General features: G+C 45.6%; 3 protein-coding genes across 3 annotated transcripts; 2 read left to right on the forward strand and 1 right to left on the reverse strand.

Moving 5' to 3' along the window:
• The first annotated feature begins 667 nt into the window (after window positions 1–667).
• On the forward strand, window positions 668–1,977 carry LOC132257673 (nucleoporin seh1). Its single transcript, XM_059754676.1, has 2 exons — window positions 668–854; window positions 935–1,977. The coding sequence occupies exons 1-2, from the start codon at window positions 744–746 to the stop codon at window positions 1,901–1,903; spliced, it is 1,080 nt and encodes a 359-aa protein (XP_059610659.1). The 5' UTR covers window positions 668–743; the 3' UTR covers window positions 1,904–1,977.
• A 904-nt stretch (window positions 1,978–2,881) lies between these two features.
• On the reverse strand, window positions 2,882–3,766 carry LOC132257717 (uncharacterized). Its single transcript, XM_059754737.1, has 2 exons — window positions 3,452–3,766; window positions 2,882–3,370 (listed from the first exon to the last, which is right to left on the reverse strand). Exon 2 carries the CDS (start codon window positions 3,349–3,351, stop codon window positions 2,926–2,928), a length of 426 nt encoding a protein of 141 aa, XP_059610720.1. The 5' UTR covers window positions 3,352–3,370; window positions 3,452–3,766; the 3' UTR covers window positions 2,882–2,925.
• A 1,538-nt stretch (window positions 3,767–5,304) lies between these two features.
• LOC132258525 (uncharacterized) lies at window positions 5,305–11,402 on the forward strand. Its single transcript, XM_059755855.1, has 3 exons — window positions 5,305–5,369; window positions 5,439–6,661; window positions 7,297–11,402. The coding sequence occupies exons 1-3, from the start codon at window positions 5,305–5,307 to the stop codon at window positions 11,400–11,402; spliced, it is 5,394 nt and encodes a 1,797-aa protein (XP_059611838.1).
• Window positions 11,403–14,464: the final 3,062 nt, after the last annotated feature.

A 14,464-nucleotide genomic window follows, 5' to 3' on the forward strand; every position in this document is an offset into this window, starting at 1 on the left:
CGAGGAGAAAAAATCTCTGCTTCAGACGTAAACAAATGCAAAAGCCTTTCTTTTGCCCTCTCCGCGGGGGAATTCCTAATGGGATGTGGACAGATTCTTACTCATATCCATGACGAAGGCCTCGGTGGTCTGGTGAGGGGGTGTGCTTCCTTGGTGGCCCCGGAAAATGCGTCAGATGATGGAAAATGCTTAGGAGTTCTTTGCAGATGTGTCTCGTCGATGCTCTCACTGGCAGTGTCGTGAATTCACTGAAACCGAGCGCGGAGACACCAGATTCACATAATCACGCTATAACAGAGGCAGCTTTACTGGATTTTCCCGGAAAGACAGATAATTTTCTCAGAGAATCTTCGAGGACACAAGAGGTGGTATTTTGAGGTTACGTACTGCGTCAAATGACCGTTGGCAAGTACAGAGAATGGTCGTCGTGGCGCTGAAGATGGGGAGCTAAAATATTCATGAAATTTATGAAATCGCATGAAAATTTGCAATTTTGCAGCGAAGAAATATTTGAGTTTCTGAGAGAAAATAGGTCAAGGAGACAAGCATTACTTTTCACCATTTGAACGGTGATTATTCCTCTGTATGAAGTGTAATATTTGCATACAAACTTCAAAATTTCATCATTCCCTAAAGTCGCGATGTCGAGATCGCCACTTTTCCCCATTCGGCTCACACATCTTGTTTGACAACACGCGAATCGCGGAAAATTTTTCGTTCTGATGCGAAAACTGTGAAAAAAGATGCTGGAGCCCAATTCTATCAGGACAGAGCACAAGGATGTGATCCACGACGTTGTCTACGATTATTATGGGCAGCGGATGGCGACTTGCTCCAGCGATCAGACCGTGAAGGTGAGGAGTGAGGTTATGTCGCTTTGTTTACATGCTTTTCTCACGGGTTTTCTCTTTTTCCGGGTCTGTGGGGGCTTTAGGTGTGGGACCAGAATGAGCAGAATGTGTGGAGCGTGACGGCGAGTTGGAAGGCACACTCGGGCTCTGTGTGGCGCCTGTCTTGGGCGCATCCGGAGTTCGGCCAAGTTCTGGCCACTTGCTCCTTCGACAGAACGGCGTCCGTGTGGGAGGAGACAATCGGGGAGAAGTCATCACCCACCATGGCACCCGTGAAACGATGGGTGCGCCGCACGAACCTCGTGGACTCCCGCACGAGCGTGACAGATGTGAAGTTCGCGCCAAAGAGTCATGGCCTGTTGCTCGCCACCTGCTCGGCCGACGGCGTGATCCGCATCTACGAGGCGCCGGACATCATGAACCTCTCGCAGTGGACACTGCAGCATGAGATCGCGTGCAAACTGCCGTTGAGCTGCTTGTCGTGGAATCAGTCGATGTTCCGGCTGCACGCGCCCATGATCGCGGCCGGCAGCGACGACGCCACGCAGTCGACGGGCGGCAAGGTGTTCATCTACGAGTCCAGTGAGAACGCCAGGCGCTGGACGAAGGTGGAGACGTTAGCGCAGGTCACGGATCCCGTGCACGACATTGCCTTCGCGCCCAACGTGGGCAGAAGCTTCCACATCTTGGCCGTGGCCAGCAAAGACGTGTACATTTACAACCTGAAGCCCATTCTGGAGCCCACGGGCGCGTCGCGGTTGGAGATCCAGTGCGCCGGTCAGTTCAGCGATCACTACTGCACAGTGTGGCGCGTGGTGTGGAACGTGACGGGCACGATGCTGGCCACCACGGGCGACGACGGCTGCATCCGCATGTGGAAGATGAACTACATGAAGAATTGGCGCTGCGCCGGAAGCCTCAAGTCGGATAGCGAGCGCAATCAGGACTGCGACACTCCGCCAGTCGTGTCCGTGTCGAACGGCTCCGTGTCGCAGACAAAGTACTACAAGAAGGGCACCATCACGCATCCTAGCCAGGTGCCCTGGCACTGAGACGCTCAAGACTGCGCCACTGTTAGCCATGCTGATGAATAAATGGATTATCTTTTGGTAAGCGTCGCTCTTTCTATAGTTCGTAATGAGCAGTTGAGAAGCGGATTCCCGGGCTGTTGTTTCTGATTGACAAGGAACAGTTCGATTTACAGTCATAAGTTCCAATTAAACCTCTAACGCAGGCTACATTAGGTCCTCAAAGAAACTTAAAAGACTTCTCACCAAGCTTCTCACTCAAAAAAGCGAATCCTTTTATCTATTTTATTTATTCACATTTTGACGCTACATTTCGCGAGGCTCCATTTACGAGTTATTTTCTTTTTGTTGTTTTTGCCGGTTTTCACGTGATGCCTTAAACTTAAACAGCCAATTAATAGAGATCTGCTCAAGACGCACCGGGCAATTCGCCGCTTGAGCACAATTTTTGCAACAAATCATGTGGTGGAAATTTTTAAAGTATGCTTCGCTGGATCCCATCTTCTCCTGGATCATCTTGCAGATCTCCACGCAAAGAATTATTCTGTTGAATTCATACACATCCTCAGGAGATTCTTTGCACCCAAGTCTGTGTCTGCCATCCGTCGATGGAGCTTCGTGTTCGGGCATCCAGAAGCTGAAGAGACGCTTGGTGTCATCTAGAGTCTCCACGTAGCGAATGAAGTCCTCAGTCAGGATGTCCAAAAGCTCCTTTGGCAAATTGTTGATGTCAGCCTGGGTCTCGACCGCCAAAGATTCCCAATCTAAGAAAATGAATCTCCACATGTTTTATGCTTCACTTCACGAGCGAAAGTTTGAACTGACTAAGGAAGAAGTGTGCTAAACAGTTGGCTTCAACCCTGAGAGAAGCATTTTCTTACCTGCTGCTGAAGGGCGTTTATAACTGAAACGCAAGGATTTATGAGAAATACTCATTTAGATCTACTTAACCGATGAAGCATGAAGAGCCTCATTCAGAGTCGATCACTGGGCAGAATTCAAGAGTCAAACCACACATTCTATTCCGATCACATAATTTGGATCATTTATTTCAACTTCAGCGACGAACACGACGCCGGATCTCTACAAGACTCCTTGCAAATGATATGATGAAGCTTCTTGAAGTAGTGCTGCTTGCCTTCCTTAATCCCAGACTCGATCATGTAGAAGATTTGCACGCACATCTCTGCTCCGTCGTTGCTCAGCTGGTCCAAATTCATTCCGATCGTCATTGAGTAGTCGAAAAGCTCCGTTGTGTCTTCTGGAGGCTCTTGCAAGGTGTGAAAGCCCTGGCTAATGCCATAAGTGTCCCCAGCGTTCAAACCGTTCTCGTAGGAGTCTCGCCCAATCCAGTTCACGACTTCCTGCTCGAGAAATTCGAGATCTTCCGGGAGCAGGCGGGTGATGCACTGCCTCATATACTTATGAAGACTCCTTATGTGGGAAACTTTTGCCCTTGACGGTTCTGACATCTTTAAACTTCAGCAAATACTGCCAAATATTGCAAAAAGACCATTGCTTCTGGCTTCCCTGTATCGTAAAAGTGTGAATTTTGAAAGTGAAATTCCTTACCTTGGGAGAGAAAATCTACCTGAGCGACAACTGTCATAAAACTTGGGAAAAATCTGGAGAAAGAGGACAGGAGACCGAGTTGAAAACTGAATGACGCACAAGATGTTACTTGAATCACCGTTTCGGCAACTTCTACCGGGAATCTCAAACGTCACATAATGACGACAACTCGAGCGCCAACAGGCGAACACGAGAGTCAGCGAAGGAGAGTCAGTATTAGCCATATTCGCTTAGACGACAAAATGATTAAGATCGCGATGATGAGAAGGAATATTTGTGTAGAAATGAACGCCTTAGTAGGAATATAAACTGACTGTTTCATTCGCCAACACAAGACTACAAAGAGACATGATTTTGGTGAGGTTTTCGTATTTTATTTGTTTTTTTGTACTTTTTATCACATTGGTTTTTTTATTTACTTGGAAAATAATACTTAATTACTAATGTTAAATGGCCAGGATTGCTTTACATGTGAATCCTTGCAAATCGTAGAGATATTAAGCCAATCTAAATCTCTTGGGCGCGAAAAAAGCCGGAGGCGCCGGAGGATCGTCATCATCGGAGTCGTCATCATGGTTGTATTGATTGCCCAGGATTTGTTTAATTCGCTGCTTCGCGCGCAGCATCTCCAGTTCCTCCTCCAGCTCCAATCGCTCCACCACCAGTTCCCGAATCCTGTAGCACTCCTGGATTGCCAAGCACTTCCGAATACAGACGACTCGATGGTAGCGCCGGAAATAGCTCTCGTCGCCCTCGCGGAAGCGGCTGTAGATCATCTTCATGAGGAATTCGCTGATCTTGAAGCCAGAGTTCTGGAACCTCACGGCGTGCTCCTCTTCGCACGAACAGCCAATCGTAGAGTCTTCCAGCTCAAATATCGACGCCAAAGGAACGCCGAACTTCTCATCCGTTTCGCTCTGGAAGATTTCCGCCTGCTGCTCGATCCAGAGTTGGAAGTCCTGCGTCAGGGCGTTGAGATCCTCCTCGGACAACTCGCTCAGGCCCTCCTTGACGAACAAGTGCGGCAGTCTCACAGCCATGTTTTCGAAGCTCTCCACAATCTTCTTACAATGCGAATTAAACTCCTCCATCAGCGACATTTTCACAAGATTCCAAAGATTAATAAAAAAAAAGGCACACAAACTGAGGATCACAACTTGGATGCAAGACGCGTCAGATGTTAGCTGTCTGTGAGATCAGGCTCAACTGGCTTTTGCTGCTACATAAGACGTTCATTTATAGATTTGAGTTTTAGTGTTTCGTTCTCGTTTGCATACCTGCTTTTTGCACCATTTCGGGTTCACTTCTAATGATGGTAATTAACTTTGCAAGGCGACAACTCCTAAGGATTTAGAAGGGACAATTTGTGTCTGAATAGTCTTTCATTCGTAGTTATTTTTCGTTTTCAAATTGTAATTTTAAATTTTTATTGTTTCGCGTGAAAACTTTATTAAATTTCGATGATAAATATTTTTCTTTGAAAATATATCTCGGTAAAGTTTTTAGATTATAGTGCAAGTTACTCTTTTCTTAGAGAACAAACAAATTTTCTTTGAAAAGCAATTCGCCGAGAAGTTTGTGATTTTCCTTCTTGCGTAATTTCACCGCAAATTTTCTCCGTAAATTAAACATGGAAATGAGAAATTGCGAGAAATAATAATCAAGCGGGAGATGGACGGAAAATGGAGTGAAATGCATCTCACTTTGCGAGATTAAGTGAAAATGTTGATATTTTGAAAAGAAGCAGGAAAGTGGAAAAGTTTTCCATGCCACTAATTAGGGACTTTATTTCGCTTGATTGCACGAATGAGTGTGTTATTGGAATTTGCTCAGTTAAAAATTCAAAATATAAAATGACAGCTGCGCTCGCAGCGCCAATAGGGAGTAGTGGAAAAAAAAGTGAAGGAGGAGAGCGTCGGTGAGTTTCTTTGAGGATTAAAACAGAGAATACGATAAAATTCACGGTGTTGTTTTATTCCCAACAAAGTGGCGCCCAAACGTGGGACAAAATGGACAATAATACTGAGTTAACCGGGCGAGGAAAAGTGTTAAGTGCAGAGTTGTCTTCTACACTCGCTCAGATGGCGGAACTCAACCGCAAAGCTGAGGAGCTCAAGAGGCAGCTAGCCAAGGAATATGAAGACGGGGAGTGCTCCACAGATGAGGAGCCTGATATAGGATCTATTCCGACCCCTCGAGGGAAGGCGCAGAGTGACAGAGACTCAGAGTTCCGGGAGTTGAGTCTCACCATGGCCCAGCAAAGCCAAAGCATCGCAAAGTTAACTGCGCGTCAGTCTGGGCTGAAGGAATTGCCACGGTTCTCGGGAGAAGTCGAGGAGTGGCCGATATTTCTCAGCCAATATGAGCAATCCACGAATTCCGGTGGCTATTCGTCGGCAGAGAACGTCTCCCGCTTGGAGAAATGCCTGTCAGGAGAGGCACGCAATGCGGTTAAGACACTTCTATCCATCCCTACGAGTGCTGAGCTCATCATCAACACTCTACGCCAAAGGTATGGCAATCCACGCCAAATGTTGCAGCGCCTAACTGCACAAGCAATAGCCGCAGAGAAGCCGAAGGATGACAATCCGCACTCTATCATCAATTTCGCGACGTTAACGCGAAACATTACTTTTGCGCTCAAGAATCTGGACGAGGGGAGGTTCCTTTTTGGCTCGACTATCTTAGACGAACTGGAGAAAAAACTTTCGCCGCTGATGAAGATGATGTGGGCGGAAGTTATCCACGCGAAGCCAAACTATACACTGGAAGACCTTGCGGACTGGCTGGGAAAACGTGCTGAGTTTGCAATACATATTGCTCCATACTGCGAGACTTCACAGCGTGTGGAGAAGAAGGAAGAGCGGCACAAGCGACCGATGAAATCGACAAATACCAAGCCGGTATTCTTGGCTGATGGCAAAACAGTCCGATGTCCTAACTGTGAAGGAGAGCATTTCATCCCCGCCTGTCCCGCCTTCCAAGAGATGTCCCCGGATGAACGCTTCGATAAGATAAAGGAGTTGGAACTCTGTATAAGCTGCTTTCGACCAAATCATAGAGCGTTCAGATGTTTCCGACGCCGCGAATGTGGACGAGATGGCTGCAAAGATATTCATCATCGCCTTCTACATGGTCACAGCCGCCGCACCAAGAACACAGCCACAGCCATGAATTCCGTACCGCAAGAAGGTAAAGAGGAACCAAAGAGTAAGTGAAGAATATAATTTTGGATTGAATCCTGTAATTCAAAAAGCAAAGAGGAAATAAAATTAAAGGGTCCTGTGGGATGAATTAAAATACTGGTATTTGAGAAAGTGGGAGTTAGAGAAATAAAGGAAATGAACAAGATAAGCAGGTTTAAACAAGTTGTTGTATCACTTCTACTAAGAAGGGAATGATGATAAATTGTGAGGGGAAATGAAAAAATTTGCCCGCCGAGAAATCGGAGAGTGGCCTGGAGATCTTGCCCGCCGAGAAATCGGAGAGAGGCTCAGAAATTTGCCCGCCGAGAAATCGGAGAGTGGCCTGGAGATCTTGCCCGCCGAGAAATCGGAGAGTGGCTCAGAATTTTGCCCGCCGAGAAATCGGAGAGTGGCCTGGAGATTTTGCCCGCCGAGAAATCGGAGAGTGGCTCAGAATTTTGCCCGCCGAGAAATCGGAGAGTGGCTCGAAGTGTTTGTTTGCAAAAGGTTGAAAATAATCAAATTGAATTAGAGAGTTGTGGCCTATAACTATGAATAATGGATAAACTCAACTTTAGAGGGAAATTAAATGACAATGGTTGAGTCGGGATTTGTAAGTCAACTGAACTCAAATAAAATAAAATTAATGTATAATTTCAGGTGGAAAAAAGATGAGGGATGTGATTTCTGCATCGCTGAAAAGTTCCACAGCGAGCATGGAAACAAATGAAACGCTGATGGATCAAGCCGCGGTTGTAGAACGGGGCAATCAGTATCTCGATCTCGAAAACACGACATATATGCATCGCGTCTACGCAGCCGCAAACATCCATAGAAATGGAATCGTCATGTTACGTGTGGCACCGGTTACGTTAAGAAACCCGCGGACCGGAAACACACTGAGTACATTTGCACTGTTAGATTCGGGCGCTACAGTCACGCTGATTGATAAAGGTATAGCGGAACACTTGACTTTGCGTGGAAAACCAACCTCCATGCGGCTGCAGTGGTTAGATGGCGTTGCGCGAAGCCAAGATACGGTTACTTGCGTAAATTTGCAAGTTAAGGGACAATATGAAAAAGCGAAGTGGTTTAACCTCGACCATAGTTATGTGATCGAGAATCTTAAGCTCCCAGAGACGAATGTAGATCGAGAAAAGCTAACACGGAATTATCCCTATTTAAGCAACGTGAAGTTTGAATCCATAAGACACGAGAGGCCAACAATATTGATCGGAGAGGACAATGCTAAATTAATTGCCACTCAGCAAATGGTACATGATGCTAATTACAAACCGGTGGCGTCATTAACAGCGTTGGGGTGGGTTATAAGTGGAATGATCGAAAGCCGGCAAAGACAGAACGCGAGCAAACAGATGGTATGTCACGCATCGGATAATGCAGAACTTATTGAGCTACTGAAACATAGTTTCAGCCTAGAGAGTGTGGGGATAAGGCCTACAGCGGAACCTCGGTTGACCAAAGACGAACAGCTCGCATATGAAATTCTCAATAACACGACGAAACGCATGGGAAATAGATTTGAGGCGGGACTTCTATGGCGAGTACCTCGCACCTCAATGCCTGCGTCAAGAGCAGCTGCCTGGCGACGGCTTCAACAGACTGAGGCAAAAATGGATAGGGACCCCGAGTTTGGACGACTATATGTAGAAAAAATGCAACATTACCTCAATGAAGGCTACATGATACCTCTTGAGGAAAGTGACTCGGCAGTCCCGGCTGAAGAAACATGGTATCTACCACATTTCGGAGTGATGAATCCCAACAAACCGGGGAAACTTAGAATTGTTCTGGACGCAGCAGCTGAGGTTAACGGAGTGTCCCTAAATAAGCGACTTGTCAGTGGACCAGACCTCACGACATATCTACCTAAGCTTCTGATGCAATTTCGTGTAGGTCTGCATGGATTTGTTGGCGACATCAAGGAGATGTTCCACCAAGTACGTATTCGAGGGGAAGATCAAAACTATCAGAGAATTCTTTGGCGAGCTATGGATCGAGACAGAATACCACAGGAATACAAGATGACAGTGATGATATTTGGAGCAACTTGCAGCCCGACAATTGCGGCGTATGTAAAAAATAGAAACGCCACAGATTACCGAGATGAATATCCTGCAGCTGTTCAAGAAATTGTTGATAAACACTTCGTTGATGATTATTTGGGCAGCAGCGACAGTGTGGATGAAGCAGTGCAACTTATCCATGAGGTTGTGGATATACACAAAAAAGGAGGATTCGAAATAAGAAACTTCGTCAGTTCTTCTCAGGAGGTTCTAAAGAAAATACCATCAGAGATCCGGTTGCAAAAATCGATGGTTGACCTCGACTTAGAACCTAAATTTGAAAAGGTTCTTGGTGTATGGTGGGAGCCATTAACTGACGTCTTTTCCTTTAGAGGTCAAACGGACATTCCTCTGGACACAACACCGACAAAACGTCAAGCACTGTGTACATTAATGAAAGTATACGACCCAATGGGATTCGTGGCGCAATTCATTATCAGGGGCAGAATCATTCTACAAAAAATCTGGCGAACGGGGATTGAATGGGATGATCAGATGCCTTTTGAGATTTATCAAACGTGGCGAGGATGGGTGGAGCAGTTACAGTGCCTAGAAGAGGTGGAGATTCCGCGCTGCTACGCACCAATCCACATGAAAAGGGGACGAGTTGAGTTACACACATTCACTGATGCCAGTGAGGATGCGTACGCGACAGTGATTTACCTTCGCTTCATAGTCGACGATCAGATTCATGTGTCACTGGTGAAATCAAAGGCGAAAGTATCTCCGCTAAAAGCGGTGTCGATTCCCCGACTGGAACTGCAAGGAGCAGTTATAGGTTCCAGATTGGCCAGTTTTGTCGCAGCAAATATCGGGATAGCAATCCATAGGAGAATATTCTGGACGGATTCAACAGTGGCTCTTCACTGGATCAAGTCAGACTCACGCAACTTCAAGCCCTTCGTCGCCAATCGAGTGGGAGAAATTCAAGAAGTGTCTGATCCTGCTGAGTGGCGCTGGGTACCCACAGATCTGAACGTTGCTGACTTAGCAACAAGAGACAAAGGATCAACGGACTTCGCCCCGACATCTGTGTGGTACCGTGGACCAGAGTTTCTCCATCAATCAGAGAACACGTGGCCAAAGCAGCGAGAGGAAGAAACGCCTTTAGTGGCGATAGCGGAAATAGCAGAAGATACGCAATTCAAATCACCGATGAACAGCAAGAATTATGTTAAATGGCATCACATGCTCAAGGTCGCAGCATTCGTCTTCCGTTTTCAACGGGCTTGCAAGGAACGTTGGAGAACGAAATGTAACAAAGAGCACCGGAAGATTGGAACTTTAGACGCAGCCGACTGGAAAGGAGGTGAAGAATACCTGATAAAAATCGCTCAACGAGAAAGTTTCCAAATCGGCGGGGTGATGGAGGAAGCTACGGATACGACAAAATTACGTCCGTGTATTGTTGACAAGAGCAGTGTATTATACAAATTCAATCCTGCAATCGACCAGAAAGGATTCATCAGAGCGGATGGACGACTACAAAGGATGCCCCGTGTGTCACCAGAATTCAGGAACCCCGTCATCTTACACGCGGGCAATCGCATTGTACAGTTAATGTTAAATTCTTATCACGAGCGCTTGGGCCACTGGGGGGCAGACCATACCTTAGCTGAATTAAGGACCAGATTTGAGATAATCAAGGGAAGAGTCACCCTTAAAAAGCTGCAACGTGGATGCAAAATATGTCAGATTGCGAGGGCAAAACCAAGAATCCCCATTATGGGACAATTGCCACCAGAACGACTTGAATCGCATGTAATCCCGTTCACCTACACGGGATGCGATATGTTTGGACCGATAATGGCCAAGGCTGGAAGAAGTGAGGTAAAGCGCTATGGGATGATATTCACCTGCCTAGTCACTCGGGCAGTCCATCTTGAGTTGTGTACTTCTATGAGCACGGACTCTTTCCTAATGGCGCTTCGAAGGTTCTTCGCACATCATACAGTACCCAAGAAGATAATGTCCGACTGCGGAACCAACTTCCGTGGAGCCAAGAAGGAGTTGGCGGAGGAGAGGTCAAAGCTTAATTTTGAGGACGTCACCCAAAGAATGGCTCAACTAAATGTAGAGTGGGTTTTTAACCCACCATACGCACCCCATATGGGTGGATGTTGGGAAAGGCTAATTGCATCTGTGAAACACGCGCTGAAGATGTCTACAGAGTTATCAGCACACCCTCCGAGTGATGAAGTACTTGCAACCTTACTCGCAGAAGCTGCTAATATGGTGAATAGCAGACCTTTGTTGGAGTTATCAGATTCCGGAGAGTCTTTAACACCGAATCATTTCCTGCGTCACCATAAGTCGTCTCTCACATCCGGCGGATCCTTCGACGACAAAGATTTGGTGCTCCGCAAAGAGTGGCGGAAATCCCAGAGACTCGCCGATCATTTCTGGCAGATTTGGACAAAACATTACGCGCCGACACTGTCAAACCGACCAAAATGGAGAGAGTCTGAAGAAACAGTGAAAGTCAACGATCGTGTCGTAGTTATGGATCCGAATCGCCCCAGGAACTACTGGCCGACCGCAAGGGTGATCAAGATAAGGCCGGGCTACGACAAGAAGGTGCGTGTAGTGGTCATAAGGATGGAAGAGGATCAGAAGGAGTATACACGTCCGGTGACGAGATTAGGAGTACTGCAACCGCCAATGCTGACCCAAGATTGAGACGTGAGCTTGGAATTGGGGCTCTAAAGGCTCCCCAATTCGAGGTGGAGTGTTATTGGAATTTGCTCAGTTAAAAATTCAAAATATAAAATGACAGCTGCGCTCGCAGCGCCAATAGGGAGTAGTGGAAAAAAAAGTGAAGGAGGAGAGCGTCGGTGAGTTTCTTTGAGGATTAAAACAGAGAATACGATAAAATTCACGGTGTTGTTTTATTCCCAACAGAGTGCCTGCTCAAAAATGCATTGCATCTAGATGATAAATACTCTCTCTGCTTATGCTTTTATATCTGCGCATAGAATTTGGGGGGAAAGTTTGAAGTGCGGCGTGGAGAGATATCAGAGTGAGTTTTCCTATGAATATTCCACATTAATTCACCGGTGCATTCGATAAACATTTCGCAAAACTAAGTGGTGCAACAGAATGGATTCCGATATAGACATGCTCTCCACCTCAAAACGATGCCGAGATTCGCATTTTGTGGGGCATCGGGAACAATTCCCCAATGTTTGCGGGGTGAAATATGCGGAGCTCCCATCGACTGTAGAGTCATTAGTGTTTTGGGGAAGATAGTTGAGATTACTCCAACATGGCAAACACACATTTCCCGCTTAATCCTCGCCACTGGAAGAAATAATCAAGCTCTGCCTCACATTTACGAATATTTCAGGCATCCGAGAAATGATGCTTTGCAGTGGCAATCGAAATGGCGCAATAGGTGTGCTCTCGCTTGCCTTTTCGATGTAGTGCGCCATCCAAGAGATCAAGCGGAGAGCACATAAATAAGCCTCTTGGAATACCTCACTGCCACCCTATCTCTGGCCATAATTCCTCCCCACGCTCACACACATGTTTCGCAATTGAAACTTGCAGAATCTTCACCCGCCCTCCCGAAAAACTTGCGCTACAGCGCCCATAACTCACTCTTATCGCGGAGTGATTCTTGTCGTTACGTTTTTAATAGCCATCCCGCAAGCAATGGTCAATAAATTCCTCCTTCGCATGCCCATCGGAAAGCACCCTATGCACGCACAGTGGCGCAAGATTAAGTAGCGCTTCCTGGAAAAAACGGAATTGAGAAACTAATTACGTATAAATTGGCATTTTATGAACTACTTTTAACGACTTTTAAAAATTTAACAATGCTAAATGCATTCTGAATGATTCTAGAGAGACTCTTTAAAGCTTGTTTAATAATATTTGAAACTGAATCAGATTTCTGTTGGTTTTCTAGTCATCTGCCCTGTCAGTTCTTATTTGTCGAATCGCTTTTTAATCGTCGAAACGATCAAAAGCTGACACAATTCAGTGAATGAAGTAATTTTCCGTGATCTAGTCAGCTCACGCGACAAGATACTGTGCTCTTATTCAATTTTCACTAACTGTAATCCGACCCTCGGTGAACATCATTCAATAAATATAAAACATTTTAATTTGTAGGTTTTATTTCCATCTCACGCTTTTGTTGCTCGGCCATCGCTGAGCATCCCGAAATTCCGCACTTTGACCTCAGCGCTGATGGGATGGAAGAGGTGTTCCGGGGACGAAGAGCCCCATCAATAAATCAAGGTGCACGCAGTGGAGGAGCTCAGCTCTTTTTTCCGACCCTCTCTCGAGATGGGGATATATTGTAATATCCGACTTTCATTTTGCTAAATTCCTCTCTCACATTATTGAATTTGCTGAGGAAATACAATTTTATTTTCACTTGAGGGAGAACCAGGAAATCCGAAGGGGTTTCTGTGTGTCTTCGGTTTTATCGATTTGGCCCACAAATTAAATAAGTTTTCATGCGAGGGGGGAAAAGGCGCAGGAAATTGCTAATGGAGCGAATTTGTGAAGAGATTCTCACTTTCCGCAACAAAATTTAAAAGTTATCAAGTTGAGGAGTGAAGCGAGACATTTTTCCAAAGACATTCATTGTCTGTTGTTGCGGAGACTCACTTTAATTTCAGTGACTCCTTTGTTAATTACCAAATCCTCATTTTTACCTGCTCTGCATACAATTCTACTGTCGTTTCACATTTATTTGGAAGTCACAGCAAGACTGCAGAGAATTTTGTTAACATTCGTCAGGGAGCATTTGAAGTGATCATTTGAACAACGCTCACGATGGAAGATTCGGCGAAGGTGGAGGAGGAAAATCGCGTTCTTTATCGCGCTTGGAGTGCAGACACAATTGTGATGGAGAATGAGGATGACTTGTTCCTCGTGGAAGCAGACGATCCCTTCAATCTTCGGCGGGACTCCCAAGAGACACTCTCAGGGGACATTTACGATGACTTCAGCGACGTTGAGCTAGAAAATGGGGAGAATTCCAACGAGAATACTCTTCTTCAAGACAGTTCCGATGACGATGATCTGCTTGGCTTTCCTCCGGATGTGGATTTGGATGAACTTCGCGGCATTTCTTCGCGGACGAAAAGACGCCGCAGTTGTGAGACTGATGATGACAAAATTGAGCATCTCAGCGTGGAAATTTCTGCCAAAATGATGAAACTGGAGAAAATGGATTAATTCAGACTGTGGTTCAGTGCTGCCGAAAAACAGCTAGTTTAAAAATACACTCAGCTGGTGTTTGTGTGTGTATGTGTGTGTGTGTCGAAAATTATACTGTTAATAAAGCAACTTTTTGTGCACTTTTTTCCTCTCATTTCCCTTCACTGGGGAATTTTCGCGCGATGCGCTAAAATTACCAAAAGTCGCGCATTGCGAGATTTGCTAAGAATGTTATCATTTCGTCTCGGAATATCATTTATCTCCGGAAAATTCCCAGGAGGAGAGCGCGAGTGGAACATTAAGATCCGGGTACATTGCACCCTTGTCTGGGTGAAAAGACGAGCAGAAGAAGAGAGGAGAAGTTTTCAGCATTTACAAGTCTAATGTGCTAAATTTAATTTGGCAAACTTTTTCTCTCGACGACGATGAGACAAATTGAAAATTCCTCGAGTGAAAGAAAAACATATCAATGATTGAGACATCATGAAGTGGAAGAGATGCTGAAAAATTGATTAAGAACACATTTAATCTATAATTCAAACACTCTTCATCTATTGTTCTTCAAA

This window comes from Phlebotomus argentipes, unplaced genomic scaffold, assembly GCF_947086385.1.
Source record: "Phlebotomus argentipes unplaced genomic scaffold, Phlebotomus argentipes genome assembly scaffold_4, whole genome shotgun sequence".
In the NCBI taxonomy this organism is placed as follows: domain Eukaryota; kingdom Metazoa; phylum Arthropoda; class Insecta; order Diptera; family Psychodidae; genus Phlebotomus; species Phlebotomus argentipes.

Excerpts from the sequence above, each read along its gene's own strand:
- LOC132257673 (XM_059754676.1), top strand. The coding sequence starts at position 744 with ATGCTGGAGCCCAATTCTATCAGGACAGAGCACAAGGATGTGATCCAC. Across the intron at positions 855-934 it reads CCAGCGATCAGACCGTGAAG|GTGTGGGACCAGAATGAGCA; the intron begins GTGAGGAGTGAG and ends TGGGGGCTTTAG.
- LOC132257717 (XM_059754737.1), bottom strand. The coding sequence starts at position 3,351 with ATGTCAGAACCGTCAAGGGCAAAAGTTTCCCACATAAGGAGTCTTCAT.
- LOC132258525 (XM_059755855.1), top strand. The coding sequence starts at position 5,305 with ATGACAGCTGCGCTCGCAGCGCCAATAGGGAGTAGTGGAAAAAAAAGT. Across the intron at positions 5,370-5,438 it reads AGTGAAGGAGGAGAGCGTCG|TGGCGCCCAAACGTGGGACA; the intron begins GTGAGTTTCTTT and ends TTCCCAACAAAG. Across the intron at positions 6,662-7,296 it reads AGGTAAAGAGGAACCAAAGA|GTGGAAAAAAGATGAGGGAT; the intron begins GTAAGTGAAGAA and ends GTATAATTTCAG.